The 19307-nt window shown below is 38.2% G+C and overlaps 1 protein-coding gene across 1 annotated transcript in view; it reads right to left on the bottom strand.

Moving 5' to 3' along the window:
• SFMBT2 (Scm-like with four mbt domains 2) overlaps window positions 1-19307 on the bottom strand; it is a 275339-nt gene that overhangs the window by 23130 nt on the left and 232902 nt on the right. The window contains exons 15-16 of the mRNA XM_006891856.1: window positions 16158-16267; window positions 1486-1661 (exon numbers count right to left, since the gene is read on the bottom strand). Coding sequence (XP_006891918.1) covers window positions 1486-1661; window positions 16158-16267 — 286 coding nt within the window. The remainder of the gene's footprint in view (window positions 1-1485; window positions 1662-16157; window positions 16268-19307) is intronic.

Genomic DNA, 19307 nt, shown 5'->3' with positions numbered 1-19307 from the left:
GCAGGAAGTAGCTAAGAGAATACGCCATCCCCTTTTCCTTATGAATCAGGGTGAAGTCTCTCTCAGGGAGGAGTGATGGGGAATGGCAAGGGACACACTGACAAAGGAGATTAATCAGAACTGGCTTTGACAAGCACTGTGGCAATAGGACAATTAAAACAGACATTGGGGGGGAAGAAGAACGAACTGGGGGTGAGGGTGGAGAAAACAGTGCAACAATGAATGAATGAAAACCCAAAATCACTGTAAAGGTTCATTAAAACTAATAAAATTTAATAAAAAAAATTAAATTCCTGTGTACATCAAAAGTTTCTTTTTTCTAATAGAGTGAAAGGGATACCTACCAACTAAGAAAAACAACAACAACAACAACAACAACACAAAAAAACCCACCCAATATTTGGCAATACCATTTCAGACTAGGGTCTCAAATACAAGTTTACAGTATCCAACAGGGCCTCAAAAAGATTGATAACACAATTACAAAATAGGCAAAAGACATGGCAAGACTTTTCACAGAGGAAGACATTCGGATGACCAACAAACACATGAAGAAATGCTCAAAATCACTGGCAATAGGAGAGAAGCAAATAAAAACCACAATGAGATACCATCTCATCCCAGTAGCAGTAGCAAAGTATAATAGGACAACAAGCAGTAGATGTTAGAGAGGATGTGAAGAGGTGGGAACTCTCATACACTGTTGATGGGACTGTAAAATAGTACAATCATTCTGGAAGGCAGTTTGGCATTTCCTCAAAAAGCTGACCCTTGAAATTCTGTATGATCAACCTGTTCCACTACTAAGAATATACCCCAAGGAAATTAGAACTGAGACACAAATGGAGATCTCTACATCAATGTTCATAGCAGCATTATTCACCATTACAATAACATGGAAACAGCCCAAATGCCCAACTGAATGGATTGAGAAACTATGGTACATTCATACAATGCAACACTAAACAGCACTCAGGAGCAACGACTTTGAAAAATACTATATAACTTAGAAGAGTGGAGAGCATTATGCTGAGTGAACTAACTCAGTCTCATAGGACAAATACTACATACAGCCATTATTGTAAAAACAGAAGGATAACTAGTAAAACATGTATGGGGTCCAAAGGGGTAAGAGGTGGGAGCAGAGAAGTGAGTATGGGTAAGTGGGAAATCACAGGGTCACACAATTTGGTAGGTGACGTGAGAGGGTAAAGGAAATTGGAAAGATCTGGCAGGAGCCTGAAAAGATGGGTTAGTGATGGATATAGTTCAATGGTGATTAATATTATAAAACACAATGTATGGTAATTACTGCATGAAATAAAATGTCAATGAAGGAAAGTATGGGGGGGAAAATCTGTATAATAAAAAAAAAAATGAGAAAACCACCCATAGTGAAAACAAAACATAAACCACAAACTGAAAAAGCCCCAGTACCTCACTTTACATCTATGGGTCAATTATCTTTTCATTATTTGTACTTACTGTATTTGGTTTTGGTATGAATGGAGCAGTTCTCTGGACAGTTTTCAGAAACCAGCATAGGACTAAACAAATTTGGACAGCATTCTAACTTGGCACAAACTCGTCTACAGAAATCTGCTACTTGGTCAGAAGTTCGTACAATCTTCACCACTGCCCTGTATGTTTTCCCTCTGTACCTAGAAAATAAGTAAAGACAACAGCAAAAGCAAGTTATTACTCAGATGTGTTCTGTACACAAACCAAACCCATTGCCATCAAGTTGACTCTGGTTTCTAACAATAGTTTTTCAGGTTTCCTAAGCTTAATTTTATCAGGAGGAGACTGCCTTATCTCTTTCTGAAGAGGCCTGAATTGCCTACCTTTCAATTACAATATATCCTCAAATTGTGAGTGACTTTCATTTTGTTTTTAAAGTTTCAAATGATAACACATGTTTTGGGCATGTTATCTGGAAAAGGACATCATGTTAGAAAAGGTGGCAGGTCAGACAAAGAGAAGATTCTCAGCAAGTTGGATTGACAGGATGACTATAATAATGGGTTTGAATATATCTGAGCTAGTAAGGATGGTACAGGACAGGGCAGGATTCAGATCTTCTATTTATATCATCACTATGAATTGCATTTGACTTGGTGGTATCTAAGGAAAACATTGATACCACAAAAAATATTTTAAGACATTTTCAACATATTTTATTTACATGGTAACAATGTTCAAATAAAATCTACCACAATAAGTATTTTCCATTTAGCACATTATTTTTGTGTTATATATAACTAAATAAGAAATACTACTTTTTATATGGTATATTTGAATATGGGCATGACTCTCTAACTAAAAGTAGTACAATACAACATATATTTTTCTGCTGCTACGTTTGTATTATAAAAATATGAACATATGAAGGATCATGATCCTGCTTTGAAAACCATGCAAATTTAGAACAATACACTCTTTATCAGAACCACATATCCTCTTGTTGAAATGACAGCTGTTTCCATTATTCATAAACGGTATTTATGGAGAACAATAATAGGCATAATCACCTGGGCGTCAAGGTTCTGCTTGAAAGGAGGTAAACACATGAATTTTAAAAGAAGAACACCAGAAAACCCAAACGAGTCCATAAAGGATTCCATGTGTGTGAGTGTTAAGCAGAAAATGGCATTGGTGCTTAGAGAGCCACAACCAGTCTCAGGTGAATCACCAACAGTTCAAAAAAAGAAGAGACTTGTTCTTCGGTATAGCAACACGCAATAATGAGGCCCTTCAACATATCCAGCCCCCTAGGGGAACTCATGACTCATCTCACTATCTGTGAGAAAAATACCAGTGAATTAAAACGTACTTGTGGAGGAGTTACCTTCACTTCGAGTCTCACCTGCTATTCATTTTGGTTTCCTTCTACAGTCCTATTTAACTGAGCAAGACTCAGTTCATACTTGTTCATACTACAAGGAAAAAAGGGAGGGCCACAGAAAGGAGTCCCTAAGACAGTTCTTTAACACTTCCATGTATCAACAATCTTTCTCCTTATCATCTTGCTTCTCATGAGTTTTCTCTCTTCTTAGTTTATATTTGATAATGATTCTCTGAGGTCATCCTCAAGTGTGATTCCATTTTCTTAGGAGAAAGACTAGTCTAACACAAAGGATACGGAAGTTTTCCCAAAATTTATTTTGATGCATCATAAACCAAGACTGTGGACATTTGAACACCATCTGTTTTTAATGACAATGTTAGATTGTCCTACTTTTATGTTAGAGAAGTTGTTAAAAAAATACATCTAATATTGTTTGTGGAGATGGTTACACTTAACTTACATGCTATTAAATACTCATTAAATTAATATCTTTCCCATGATCTAGTAAAAAGAAAGGACATTTCAATGTATTTGGTCTCCTTTGAGGGCAGAGAGGGGGAAGCACAATTATTTAGTAAAAGGAACCCTGAGTGGCAGTTCAAGTCCATTTAGCGGAAATACTGACTTAACTTTCAATAAAATTAGCTATTGAGAATACACACAGAAGGCTGTCATGAGTCAAAATTGACTCGATGGCAACTATTGGGTTTCCTGCTTATTTTTTTCTTTTTGCTTCATTTGGTAAAAAAAAAAAAATTAAATAAATGAAAATTACTCTCATCTCCTAAAATGACAAAGAATTAGGAGTGAGAGTTCCTTTTAGGAATCTAGATATCATCATTTGCTCTTGATCGATTTGACCAAAAATTTTCTCTTGTCCAAGAACAAAAAAACACAAGTCACCAATATAAAACTCTTGGTAAGTAACTGGATAGGTTATTTATTTTAAATAGATTACTTAGATGCTTGTCCAAATCTTTATGACAATTACACTGCAAAGATAAACTACTGGAAAGAACAGCTTAAATTATTCTTCATTTCTTAAATGATCTTTGGTACACATTAATTATAAGAATTTTAGATGATAAAAGATCATGGGTCTCTATTTCAAATCTTACTAAATTCAAAGACCCTGGAGATTAGAACACATCAAAATAGCTGTCCCTATCAAGCTATGCCATTGATATGTGCTGATTTTTTCAGTTGTAATCTTGAACAAAAAGTTTATTTTTCCAGAAAAACAGCATGTAGTAGAAAGGTTGGCAAATAACATTTGCACCAGTTTCTGAAAAGCCAACTAAAATCAGAAGGAATTAACTACCCGTGTAGAGTGACACTGTCGGTTCATGAGGTAATTACGTAAAACCATGTCAAACCTGCTGTTTCATACACTCATTCAGATCTCCAATAGCCCATCATAAGCCACAACAGGGACATACACAAATACGAGAATAAAATAAGGAGATTAACATTTTTTTGTAATATGACAAAGTATTAAGTTAAAAACTAGGAATTTATGTATTAATGGAAATAAACATGGTAACTTCAACCCAGTGTATAAGTAAGAACTAAAAAGCCATTCTTTGTGGATATGATTATGCTTTAAATCCTATACCCTTGGGCAAACGCTGATACTTTTTAGGACTTCTGTCAACACTGGATATGTAGCAGCTTCCCACTTCCTTCTCCTCCTTTGAGGAGGGCTTCTGTGATTCATTTCTGGGTTCATGCATATTGCTTTTATTGTGTTCCATAATAAAAGCAGTACAACTCTGTGAACACAGACTTTTTTCTCATTTTTTTGGCAGAGGAAGAATAACTATATTAATATATTTTACCTTGATGTTTTATCTATTCAGATGTGAGCTTAATATCAGGTCTAAAAAGAAAAAAATAATCATAGGAAATCAGTACCAAGAGCCCTGCTGGTGGTGTACATCAACATACAAGGTTGCTGACCAAAGAGATGAGCAGTTCAATCTGCCTGAGGAAAATGAACTGTCACCTCTCAGACCCAATGGAGGGCTGCTATGAGTCTGACCAACTCACCAGCTAGAAGTAAATCAGTATCAAGATTCTTAAGGACTCTGTTATTGTTAAAAAAGTAAAAACAAAACAAAAACAAACAAACAAACAAAAAAACACAGGAGAAATATCAAAGCCATTTCAGAATTCACAGTGTGGAACTAAGGCTAAGAAGTAGAAATTTATGTCCCCTAAACTTCCGAATTAAAAAACCAGACATATTCTGTGAGATGCTGTAGGAGGAAAAGCTAGAAAATAAATGTGGGAAGGGAAAAATTGCTTGAAAAGTATGTGGTGTTGTTGTTATGTGCTGTTGAGTCGCCTACGACTCATAGCGACCCTATGTACAACAGCCCTAAACTCCGCTCTGTCCTGTGCCAATCGCACCGTCTCCGACACTCCCATCCCAATTATCCCAGTCACTGAATCAATCCAGCTCATATAGGGTCTTCCTCTCCTGCGCTGTCCCTCCACCCTCCCAAGCATGATGTCCCTCTCCAAGGACCGGTCTCTCCTCACAACACATCCAAAGTATGTTAGACGGAGCCTCAAAATCCTTGCCTCCAAGGAGCCACCAGGTTTAACTCTTTCCAGGACAAATCTGTTTGTTTTCCTAGCAGTCCATGGTATTCTCAATACTCTTCTCCAGCACCACAGCTCAAAGGCATCAATTCTCCTTCTATCCTCCTTGGTCATTGTCCAAATCTCTGATGCATAACAAGTGATTGCAAAGACCATGGCCTGTATCAAACGCACCTTAGTCTCCAGAGAGACACCACTGCTCTTCAGCACTTTGGAGAGGTCCCTAACAGCAGACTTTCCCCTGGCAATGCGCCTTTTGATTTCCTGGCTGCTGGTGCCAAGACTGTTGACTATGGAGCCAAGCAAACTAAAGCTGTGTACAATCTCAATCTCTTCACCATCCATCCTGATGCTCATTTGCTTTTCTGGTACATTGGAATGACTCAGTTGAAGCAAGTACTTTTAGTGAAATTTGTACAATTACACCAAGCCAATCTAAATTTCTGAAAATTAAAATTACAGTATAAATAAACATTAAATCAACATTTTTCTTCTTCCACACACTTTCTGGAAAAGTCTGCCTGAAAGCCACAGTGGTGGTGGAGGGGTTGGATTGGTGTAAAGTCAGATGCCAGGACTCCTCGATCAGGGTGAGGAGGGTGTGGGTTGGGAAAGGAGGGTTCAGGCAGGGTAAAGAGGGTTCAGTTAGAACGAGGTGAGGGGGCTCCAGCGGAGTAACGTGGGCATTCCTCCTTAATCACGACCCAGAGTGTCAGGGCCTAACCTGGATGAGGTGGAGGATGCTGGCACATGCCGCCTGCAGCTCCCCTCAATGAAAGACCTGCTGCCCCAACTGCCATGAGTGTTGTTGACAGTTTTCAGCTGTCCCTTCAGTGTGCATGAACTGCAGAAAAGCTTACCATCTCTTGTCTTTCCCCAAAATTTCCCTACCCAAAGACCTAGTGGTTCAACTTGGGACAAAGCTGAAGAGCCATTCTAACTCATGAACTTCTCACAGACTAAAATCAGGCTCCCTCCCCTCAATCCAGCTTCCTTCCATAGGTACTAGGGACCATGGCTCATCTTAACATACTCCTGCACATTAAGCCCCGTCTGGGAGAACAGCAGCACCCCTGACGTTAGTAGCACTGAGTTTATCTAATGTCAGATCTTAGTTTCTAAACACTATCTAGTATAAACACCAACAAATAAAACTAATGCTTCTTGGGGAAAAATAACAAATTGCAACACGGGGCTGAAGAACAGCATGGTGACCAGGGATCAATTGGTTGGGCCAGAAAGTGAAGAAATAACAAAGATGATAGAAATACAATAAAAGGCCATAAAAACTAGCTTCATACAGGAAAATGTGGGATAATCTGAGCACCAAAATAATGACAGTAAGAGATTACAATCTATTGAATAAAATAGAAGTGTAAAAACTAATTTACTGACATAAGTAAGTGAATAAATAAATTACGAGTCTGATGAGAAAGAGGTATCTACACAATATCAAAGTCACCACAAGCCACCTTTACAGTGGAAAAACTTGGCAGGCATCATCTTAATCAAGTGATCAAAGTGATCATCAGCAATGAGATAAAGTAAAATATTGTGCTATAGGAGAAGATGCAATGAGAATAATGTAGTATTTCTTCTGTGACATTCCTGCTGAAGGTGCAAACCTGGGTACAATAATGAAAAACATCGTAGAACAACAAAAATGAAGTGGCTGGAGGTTTACACAATAAAGGGCACATAATCTTTGGAGGTGTCAAGGTAACAAAATCAAGGAGACTAAAGAGACATGGCAACCCGATGCAGTGTGATCTGAGTTTTGGTGAAAGGAGTCAATGTGAGGATAAAATCTTTCAATTCTGTAACACTCAATTTGGACACACAGCAACACTAAAGGAGAGAGAGAACTGTTGTGTACGGTTTCTTTATGGGAGTAGATTGCCTCATCTTTCACTTGCAGTGGATTCTAATCATCAACCTTTTTATAAGCAACCCCAATGCCTACTTATTAACCTACCGTATCAGAGGATTGGTGTTGCTGTGTGTGTACTGTCAGGTTGGAACTGACTCCTTGCTGATCCTCCTGAGGGTTTTCAGAGGTAGAAAATAAAACAAGAGGAAATTGCCCATCTTCCTCTAGTGGAGCAGTTACTGAATATGAACTATTTGGCATTGGGTTGGCAGCTCAGCTCCTTACCTCCAAGTGACCAGAGTTCCCTGTCACAAGGTTGTTGTTTTTGTGTGCTGTTGAGTAGGAACCGACTGATAGCTGACGCTCCCCTCCAGTGGGTTTTCAGAGGCAATAAATCACAAGGGAGGAGACAGACCATCTTTCTTCCTGGGAGCATCTGGTAGATTCTAATAGCACATATTCTTACCACTAGGCCACCAGAACTCCCTAATCACGGGATTGTTGTGTTGTTGTTTATCATTGAGTCAGAACTGACTCATAGCAGACAATACAGCAGGTTTTCAGAGGCAGTTAATCACATGGGAAGAGATTGTCCATCTTTCTCCCGCAGAGCTGCCGGTGGCTTCAAACCGCATGTCTTTGGGATTGCAGTGCAGCTTCTTGCTACTAGGCCACCAGAGTTTAGGTACTAATATATTAATGCAGTTCCTGGGTAGTGTAATGGTTAACACTATTGGCTGCTGGATGGTGAAGAGATTGAGACTGTTCACAGCTTTTTAGTCTGCTTGGCTGCACAATCAACACTCTTGGCACCAGCATCCAGGAAATTAAAAGATGTATTACGATGGGAAAGTCTGCTGTTAGGGACCTCTCCAAAGCACTCAAGAGCAGTGGTGTCTCTCTGGAGACTAAGGTGCATCTGAAACAGACCATGGTCTTTGCAATCACTTGTTATGCATCAGATAGTTGGATAATGACTAGGGGAGATAGAAGGAGAATTAATGCCTTTGAGCTGTGGTGCTGGAGAAGAGTTTTGAGGGTACCATGGACTGCCAAGAAAACAAAGAGATTCATCCTGGAGAGGGTTAAACCAGGCTGCTCCTTGGAGGCAAGGATTCTGAGGCTTTGACATACTTTGGTCATGTTGTAAGGAGAGATTGGTCCTTGGTGAGGGACATCATGCTTGGGAGGGTGGAGGAACAGTGCAGGAGGGGAAGGCCCTCTAGGAAGTGGATTGATTCAGCGACTGGGGTAATCAGGATGGGAATGACAGAGACAGTGCGATTGGCACAGGACAGAGCAGAGGTTAGAGGTGTTGTACATAGGGTCGCTATGAGTTGCAAGCAACTTGATGGCACATAACAACAGCAACAACATTGACTACTAACCAACAAGCAGGAGGTTAGACTCACCCAGAGATGCCTAGAAGGCAGCCTGCTAATCTACCCTTTTGTTCTTAAATGTAATTTCTACTGATGTGGTTCTTTTGTGTTGGTTGGTTTTTTTTTTTGGGGGGGGGGTTGTTTTTTGTTTTTTGGGGGGTTGGGGGGGGGGTGGGGGTTTTTTTTTTGGGTTTTGGGGGGTTGTTTTTGTTTTTGTTTTTTTAAAACACAACTATCAAAACTAAAAAAATTATAGCATAATATTGCTCTTCTATTAGTTTTAAAAATATAGTATATCGGTTGTCTACAACTCTATGGCACTTAACAATAACAACAATATCACACATATTTTATGAGCAAGTTACAAAGATAATAAGCAAAAATGGAAATAACGTTGAAATAATAGAAGATGCAAATGACCTTTTAAAATTAACACAATGTGTTTGGAACCATTTTGTGACTAATAACACACATTTACTAGAACTAATATACTTGAGTGGAACTTCTGCAGGGTTCTTAATTTTTTTTTTTTTTTATTTGGGTTCTTAATTTTTAAAGTGTGTAGCAAGTTTTCAAGTCTTTCCTTCATAGGGTCACTATAAGTCGGTCTGCAACTTGACAACACTTAACAACAATAGCAGCGAGAGAGCTCTGTTGGCCTAGTGGATAGAAAGTGATGCTACCAAACCAAAGGTGGGTGATTTTAGTCTGCGGCCCTCAGGCCTGGTTTTAATTGGTTTTGGTAAAACATTCTAAGTAGTATAGCACTGGTCTGTCCATTTTCTGTACAAGGTAACTCGTGGTTGCTATGATGTTAAACACTGTGCACTGATGTGTCAAATGCAGTAACAGTTACCCATGGTGGACAGTGTTTGGTGGAGCTTCCCGATTAGAACAAGCTTGGAAGCAGGAGTGGCATAGCTTGTCTCCGGAGAAATGATGAAAATTAAACAATGTTCAGGTCTTTTGTTCATAGGGTCACTATAAGTTGTCTACGACTCAATGGTACTTAACAACAATAGTTACTATTATGCATGTTAGTATCCTCTCATTCTTACAAATATGTGCCCATTTGCAAAACAAAAAGCTAATATTCAGTAATAGTTCAATAAAAGATGTTAACTATGTTTAGTCATTGATCCTGCTCTAATCTTAAAATGATGTAATTATTGGCCTTTGTTGCATTTATTCTAACCCCCTCAACATGATCTTGTTGTGTTTTTTTTTTAAAATATCAACATTACCCTGGTATATTCACTGCCGTATGGATATTGTTCTTTGTTATGATTTTATGTCTTCATTTGAGCAAAACATGAAATTCTGTGAAGAAAAAAATTTTTTATCTTAAAAAACAAAACAAAAATCCCGCTAAACAAAGGATGTATTCTCCCTTCTGGAGCATGAAACAACTTGCTTGTTCTTGAGAACTTTCTTAGTAAAAGCAGGTATACTTATATATCATTTTAATGTTTTAATTAATGTTCCTAACAGTCTACATTAAAATCAGAACCACTTCTTAGTCATTTTCATTTAATTTGTCTGATACTCTTCACCACACATTAGTGATCAGAAATGAGGTGAATACCCCAGTCCTTGCCCACAAGAGCTAGATAGTAACTAACTGAATAGTTTTGCCCTAACACATGGATTGTTCAAGAATGAACTGCTGCTGTTTTTGATTGTTTGTACACCTATTATGGTGTGAGGTATTTAAAGACTACTGAACACAACTTACAATGCTGAAATAAAAATATTTATTCTTTTGGTATAAAAAACAAACAAAATACTCTATGGAGCACAGTTCTACCTTGACCAACAGGAATTGCTATGACTAAGAATCAATTAGATAGCAACTTTCAAAAAACCTTATCAATATTAATACCTAGATTTGGATAGTAGTTATACAGGGGAATGTCCTTGTTTATAGTACATACACAGTAAGTACCTGAAAGAGAAAACTGTTTACTCTGTAGTTGCAGCTATCTGTAAATTAGAGATAGATTGTAAATACAAACATAAAAGAACATGTGCTAAAAATAACTGTGTATTCAACCATGGAAAAGAAGTCTGATACATCCTATAAAAACATTCTTATTACTAATATTAAAACATAACCTTATTCTCCTTCAAAACAAGGCTTTTATTTCATATATTATGAGGCTCTAGGGTTAATAAATTGGTTCACTGGGGTCTGGTGTGATTATTATAATTACTTTCTCTGAAGTTTCTCTCATTCTCCTTTCTAGCATTTAAAATAATGCACAGCACAATCAATAATCCTTTCTAATTTCAACTAATGACAATGCTGTGTAATAAATATGTCCATGTGTATGCATGCATGTGTGTTTAGAAAGCCTATTTCAAATTTAGAATAACCTTAGCCGGGCTGTGTTTGGACCAGAAACACCACATCCATAGTCTAAGAAACTTATGTACACACAGACAGAGAAAAATTAGTGTATCTGCTTTCTTAATGTTAGCTGATACCTTTTGAAGATAGTAAATAGTACAGATCCCGCAAAGGAAACAAAAATGAACAAAACAAAACCAAAAATGTCGGTGAAAAAGCCCTCAGTATGGGAATTCTTTACATAAAAGCACTTTGTAGCTAAATAGTGCTATTAATAAAATATGAGTAACAGCAGAGAATATTAAAAACACATATAAGAGTAGCCATGGCTCATGACATAGAAATGAAAATATCATTTCCAATATATTATTTCCAGAATTGATAAGATGTCACCTAAAATACTAAGCAACACCACAATTAAAATTAATGTAAAATTAAGTATACTTAACATCATCAGAAAGAATTTTACCCTTTTTGGAACATATGAAATGACCATTAGAATTAATTTTCCCTTTGTACTGATATTGTCATCCTTGCTACCAAGCCAAAGGTGGGTGACTCTAATCTGTGGCCATCAGACCTGCTTTTAATTGTTTTTGGTCAAACATTCTTCTAGGTCTGATAGCCCTGGTCTGTTCACTTGCCGTACAGAGGTAATTAGTGGTTGCTGTGAAGCTGAACACTATGACACTGAAGTGTCAAAGACGATAATGATTACCCTTGGTAGACAGTGTTTATTGGAGATCCCTGATTAAAAGAAGCTTGGAAGCAAGAGTGGTATCCACTTCCATAAATAGCTTGCCTCCAGAAACCCTATGAACGTGGAGAAAAGGATGAAAGTCATGCAAGTGTTGAGGACTTTCATTCATAGGGTCGCTATGAGTTGTCTACGACTCAAAGGCACTTAACAACAACTGGTGAGTTTGAACTGTGTGCCTTTGGGATTGCAATACAGCTTTTTATCACTAGGACACTAGAACTCTCTATATAAAAGGAACATTAGAATTAATTTTCCCTTTGCTCTATACTGGTGTATTTTTGCCTTTTAATACCTGCTGAAGAGTAGTAATATAATAGGCTTCTCACACATTGCTAAAACTGGGCCATAATTCCTTTTGTTGTTGTCGTAGGTGCCATCGAGTCAAGTGCAAGTCATAGTGACCCTATGAACAAAGGAGCTGAACCTGTTCTGTCCTGTTCCATCTTCAACCTTCCTGACACACAAAATCTCACTGCAACAGTCACCGTGCCTATCCAACTGGTTGAGGGTCTTTCACTTCTTTGTCAGCCCTCCACCCTCATAAAAGGTATGGTTGTTGGATAAATAGTGGAGTGGGGGGAAATTGGTGACAGACAACTGTCGATTTTTTTTTAAATTACTGATATGGATTCAGATGCTATTTGAGTTCTTTCTGACCACTAAACTAGACTCCCCATATACTTTGTCTTTGGGGAGCAAGTCTATTGTTGTTGTTGTTGTTGTGTGCCATCAAGTTGCCCATGACCCATAGCAACTCTGTGTACAATAGCTCTGAACCCTGCCATGTCCTGAACCAGTTTCACTGAATCCAACACACATACCCCCATTGCCCCAGCTATCATGTCAATCCATTTCATCCAGGGTCCTCCTCTCCTGTGCTGTCCCTCCGCCCTTCTAAACATGATGTCCTTCTCTGAGGACTGGTCCCCCTCCTGGCCATGTGCCCAAAGTATGTGAGTCAGAGCTTCAAAATACTTGCCTCCAAGGACAAACTTGGTTTCAACCTCTCCAAGACAGACTTATTTGTTCTCCTGGTGGTCCATGGTATGTTCAAGACTCATCTCCAGCACCACAACTCAAAGGCATCAATTCTTCCTTTGTCATCCTTAGTCATTATCCACCTCTGTGATGCATAGCAAGTAATTGCAAGGAGCACAGTCTGGATCAGGCACAACTTAGTCTCTAGGCTAACATGATTGCTCTTTAGCACTTTGGAGAAGTCCCTGACAGCACACTTCCCCAGGCAATTTATAAGGTTATAATTAGCCTATGAGTTATGCACAACAATCTAGGGAACGTGTTGGGTAAATCCTTAATGACTCCAAGAGTCACAGGTTCAACCACCAGGTAGCCAAGCAGTGGGACCTCCATAACCAATTCTGAAAGCTTTTAATCTGCAGTTGTGTTTCCACTCATTAGCCCCGTCTGTAACAATGCTCCCTCCCAATCTTGTAAATGAAAGCCATGACCCAGGATACAACTGAAAACTCTCAGTCCCAAGTTCTAATGATTTTCCTCAGTTTGGGATGATTTGTCTGTTTGTCCTGTTTATTCACAATGTGAAACATGTCAGGCTATTGCATGAAAGGTCAGCAGTTTGAATCCAAGTGCTTCTCGGGAAGAAAGATGGGCCGTTTCCTGCCATAAAGATTTACAGGCTCCAAAACTTGCTGGAGGATCTACAGGAGTGAGAACTGACCAAAGGGCAGTGGGGTTGGCTTTGGTTTAGAGGAATAATAAGGTCAGAATTACTGAGTCAGAATTGACCCGATAGCAGTGGATTTTACAGAACATGTTTGAATCTAAGGTATCCTTTTCCCTCAAGAAGACAATTCAAACATTTCTTCAATAGGACTTAAGAGGAGGGGTAGAAAAACAACTAGCAACAAACCCTCAATGATAAGTGACCACTATCACAAGGCTAGTGGACAATCTCTTATCCTTACTTCCTGAAAATAACCCTACACTCTTTGTAATTATAATTGAGCACCATACAATGAAGACAACTGAGTAACCTAAAAGCAGGTCTCCCTTCTGCTAAACTAATTTATTCATGACAAAAAGCATTTTTGCCCTTCAGCTAAATGGGAAGAAGCCAGCTTGCTCTCCTCCTATTTGCACCAAAGAAAAGAGCAAAGTTGTCAAGATCTAAAAAGTTGTCATTTTACATCAGAAGGAAGGCGGTGACTCAACACGTAGTATTGTAACCGGAACGTGCCCGCTGACTGTAAACCTGTCATCATTAGCAGATACTTTGAGGAGCTACTGAGATCTAACGCTCTTGAAACCCAGTTTAGACAGACATTTTCTCATTATAAGTTGCTGTGTAAGAATTTGCTATGGAATTTACTGTCATATTTGATATACTAGGTAATACATTGCCTGTACAATAGAGCAGAGCTGGATTTCTCAATGTCTGTTTTGATTGTATCAGACTGGATTTAATAAAAGCTCTGATTGACTTGGTAACATGAAAATGAGTGCAAACCCTGCAAAATGAACTCTCCCCATCATTTTTGTGTTTGGAGCAGGTTTCAGGCTGATTTAGGAAAAGGGAGAATTTTAATAGGATTTAAAACTTTTGTGCATTTACTCTCCCTATATATATCAGGTGTATTTGGGAATATTTTGAACTTTACAGTAAAGTTTAAAATGAGAAGAATTTATCCAAATAAATACTTGCACAAGTTTTCTGCCACTGCCATTAACAAGGAAACGTTCTACTATTGTTTATGTCTTCTCTCCTAAGTTAAGGAAAAATATGAATTATCAGACAGATAGATACACACACACATTTAACTTTTTAAGCTTCTAGGTGAAGCTCAATTATTTCTAGGGAAAGAATGAAATGTTATGCTTTCATTGGCATAACTTTATAAAAAATAAACCTTTTCACTTATAAATTTACATATGCTTACATATATTGTATGCAGGCAGAGTACTATAAATGACTTATTCTTGAACCTAAAATTACAGAGACATTCAGAAAAAGACACCAGAAATGCTGAGTTGCTTGCTGATAATGAATGTTGACTGTTGTTGATTGCCTTCGAGTTGAACAAGACTCATAGTGATCCTATGAACAAAAGGATTGAAGCTCCTCTACAACTATTGACATTTATCAAAGTTCATCGTGTTTCCAGAGGCATGTTGTTTAGGAAGTGGATGCCACTCTTGCCTGAATGTTGATTAATAGTACAATATTTCTCAACATCTCCACTCTAGGGTGAGTTAATGACAGAAGGACATAAAATAAATTAGCATTCATCAATTTTCATTATGCACCAAATAGGCACTTCTTTGATGTGAACTCAGTTACACTCTAGCCATGGAAAAATACCACTCTTAAATACAGCATCATTTCCCAGTGTTATATTTAAATGTTATTTTAGGGAACAATTATAAAAAAAGTTGACCAGTCAGGCCTATTCTATTTGAAAACATGAGCAAATACTAAAAGTCTTCTTAAAACACCAAACCAATTATAAAACACAGTTATCTTGAAAAATACATCCTTGTCTCTGCAATTCCCCAAAATTTGTGAATCTAGGCACCGTGATCCAGTTTGCACTCTCAATTTCAATGTTTGAGAAACTTAAATCAATCCAGAAACTATTACTAAATCAAGGGGGGAAAATGACTGACTACACATCAACCTGAAAGAGAGAGATTGGATTTTTAAAAATCTTTTAAAACTGTATTTTTCCACCATAGAGATCATTATGTGTTTCCCATACACCTTTTGACAATGTCAAGCTTTAAAAACTGTTGCTCAATATAGGACAATCATGAAGTGGTATATCTTCTTTATCATCTTCCCCCCTTTTGAGCAAATATTCTATTGATCTAGATACATAGTAAAATTTTATTCTGAATGGACATTTCTGACATTTGTAATAAAGCATTAGCTAAGCAAATCTCTTTCCTTTTGAGTCCTAAGGTTTAAAGCAACTCTGTTGACTAATGCCAATAAATCTGTGTTTGCTGTACATAACTACAGAACAACAACTCTTTCATTTCCTTGTGCTATGTCAAAAAGAAGAGCATAACGTTTCAAAGCAGCAGAACATCAAACCATAAACATACTCCAGTTGAGCTGATCTGATTCAGAGTGACCCTACAAGACAGAGTAGAATTGCCCTACAGAGTTTCCAAGGCTTTTCAAGAGTTTCCTGAGCTTTACAGAATCATATGCCCTCTTCTTTTTCCCACTCAGTGGTTCATGGATTTGAATCAACAACCTTTTGGTTACTAGCCAGGAGTTTAATCGCTCACCATCACAATTTGCGCACCTTGGTAGGTATTTTTTCAAGCCTCTATTTTCTAGGATGAAAACTTACTTTGCCTTCAGGGTCTCCTCCTGAAAGTTCCAGTGTGGGTCTTCCACAAGTTGTAATTCTCTTAATACTCTTCCAGGTTTATAAGCAGCATTGATTATCATGCTAAGAACCTGTTGGAAAAAATAAGTAACTGCAGTCAAGTTCAATTAGCTTCATTTCGACTAAAACAATGCTTTTAAAACCGTATCACTTACAGTGGCAGAGACATTTGGAGAATGCCTACATTAAGTGATTAGTCTGGCTGAACATTCTGCAGGTGAACACCGAGGTGGCTCACTACCAACAGGATAAAACCTGGTGGTAAAATCTAATTCTTCCAACTAGGAGTGCATGAGCTGCTCACCAGGGGGAGTGGCTGACAACTCTTAGCTGCACACAAAAAAGAAAACTATTTTCTCTAAAGAGAAATTTATAGGGTCCTTCTACTCTTCTATCTTATAGAAGATTATTCTTCTTCAGTAAGATAAGGCATTGTGAAGTTAGTCTTACTTTTAAAAATAAATTTTAACAGAAACAAGAAAATTAAAAAAAAAAAAAGTTTGTGCTAATGCTTCCAGACAGACACCACATTACCTGTAAATAGCGAGACAAATTACACACAATTCACCTGATGCTGGCTCAGTTAATGGATATTAACACTAAGACAACACTCTCACATGTATTTTTAAAAAGGGCCTACAGTTCACTTCAAGCAATATTCTATTTCCTTAAGCCACTCCATTCACTTCCAAGTATCAAGCACAAAAACATAACCATGTGGGCATTGCCTATTGTAGGGCACCCACAAGAATGATCCCTCCTCCACTGCATACCCAGGGAAGATACACATTCCCAAATGAGCTAACCTCAATATGCATCTCTAATGAAAGGAACAAGAGACTTAAATCTAAACCCCTGGAGCACTCGCCTTCCAGTAAACAAATCAACACTATTAACATTTGGGAATTCTGGCTCGCTCAGTAGCTGCTACCATTCAGAAAGAGCACTGGAAGACTTTGATGGTGAAAAGGAGCACTGGATGCCCCTGCTCGGCCTCGTGAAATGAGCATTTTTTGTGGAGGGCTAAACTCCAGTGATGTGGAGGAGCTTTACTGTTAAGAAGCTGTGCTGCAATCCCAAGGGCACACAGTTTGAATCCACCAGTTGTTCCAAGTTGCTCCAGTGCGATTTACTGTATCTGAAAACCAGTTGGAGGGTCAGCTGAGTAGGTTCTGGCTCGAAGGTACACAACAACAATAACAACAACATACATGAATCAGCTAGGCACTGGGCTCATATTTCATGGGGGGGTCTGCAATTATTGCTAAAGCACTCAGTATATTTTGGAGATGGTTGTTGTTGTTGTTGTTGATTGCCTTAGAGTTGAGCATGACTCATAGCGACCCTATGAACAAAAGGCCTGAAGCCCCTCTACAACTATTGACATTTATGAAAGTTCACAGAGTTTCCAGAGACAAGTTGTTTAGGAAGTGGATGCCAGTCCTGCTTCCTAACCTATCATAGTAGTTATTGGTTGAGTCACCTGTGATATATAGCGACCCTATGTACAGCAGCTCTGAGCCCTTCCCTGTTCTGAGCCAGTCTCACTAATCCTGATACAGCAACCCCCATCGCCCAGTTACTATAACAATCCATCTCATTGGGGAGGAAAAAAAAAAAAAGAAAGGAAGGTAATTGAAGTAGGTTGTAGGAATCTTCATGTCATAATTTTTCACTCAACTGATGCATGCAGTTCACACCCTGATTTATTTCTGAAAGACAAAGCTTTCTTGTCTTATAACGCAAGATACTGAAGATTTGATTTGAAACTATTTTGTGCTATGTAGACAGCGTTGACAACTGTCTCTTCTTTGCAGGGGTTCCCAGAGTTCTGTAATTCCCATCAAGAAAGCCTGGCTCAGCAGGCACTAAGAGGCCATGACAATGCAGTACAAGCCTTTTCAGCGTGTTTATGTTTTCTATATTGGAATAATCATCTGATCTTATTGTTTACTGTCAGTACAATTCACAGAAATGGCGTTAAAAATAAATCTAATTAGAACTGGCTGAAATAACGCACCAAGTGTTTATCAACAGACAATAACATTTCAACGGGTTCTTTTCAATATGCTTAGCTGAGAAAACCACAGAGCTACATGCCATTCTATTGCATATCGAAATGCATTTTGTGACTATGAAAAGAAAATGCCTTTCAGAGTTCAATTTAGTCTGGGACTAGGCAACAATTAAGTGATAAAAAGCACCCACTATTGAGTATTTTACAGTGAGTCAATCCCATGGCTTTTCCTGATGCCACAGCATTTGTCTCCAAATTCAAAAAGATGTTCAAATTGTGAGCAGAATCATTTTTATGCACATGAAATCTTAACATATTTTAGTTACCTTGATAAAATTAACTACACGGACATTGATTATTACTACTCAGACTGCAATACTGTGCAGTGCAAAGCACCAGAAAGCAATTCTTTATGCTCCTGATCAGAGGACAGCATGGGACCCTTGACATTAAGTAAATTAACAGGATTTCAGCTGTGAGGCCAATAATCATTATGCCCAATACACTGATGGGAGAGTTTCTCAATGAGGAGACTCATCATAAGGTCACACAATTTGATGGAGGTCAGGGATGAAGGAAATTGGAAAGATACGGTATGAAAAACAATGTATTCGAACTTTGTCAATAAATCAGTATAATTTTTTTTTTAAAGGAGGAGATACGTGTTTTGGAGAGCAATGCCTCACTGGATTTCTTGAGAGTTCAAGGCATATTAAAAAATACGTCTAGGTAGTTCTGGTGACCTAGTGGCAAGAAACTGAGCTGCAATCCCGAAGGCAGTGGTTCGAATCCACCAGATGCTCTGCTGGAGAAGGAGGGTCAATCACTTCCTGTACCAGTTGGATCTGATTCGATGGCACACAACAAAAAAAGAGAAAAATAAAGAGGAAAAAAATACTTTTGTGCATAAATCTGATAGATTATTTGAAACCAAAGGATTAACACAATGGCTTATTAGAACACAAAGCATTTGCAGTTTGATGGATCTAAGATGAAACACCATTTCCACCTCCTAGATGTTTTTAGTACTTCGGTAAGATGGCTTATAGTTTGACTTTCCATATCTGAGAATAGGGCACTATTATTTACCTGGT

The sequence above is a fragment of the Elephantulus edwardii genome, unplaced genomic scaffold (assembly GCF_000299155.1).
Source record: "Elephantulus edwardii isolate Elephantulus edwardi_28Jun2011 unplaced genomic scaffold, EleEdw1.0 scaffold00105, whole genome shotgun sequence".
NCBI classification, from domain to species: Eukaryota; Metazoa; Chordata; class Mammalia; order Macroscelidea; family Macroscelididae; genus Elephantulus; species Elephantulus edwardii.
This window is presented reverse-complemented; position numbering and strand designations above follow the sequence as displayed.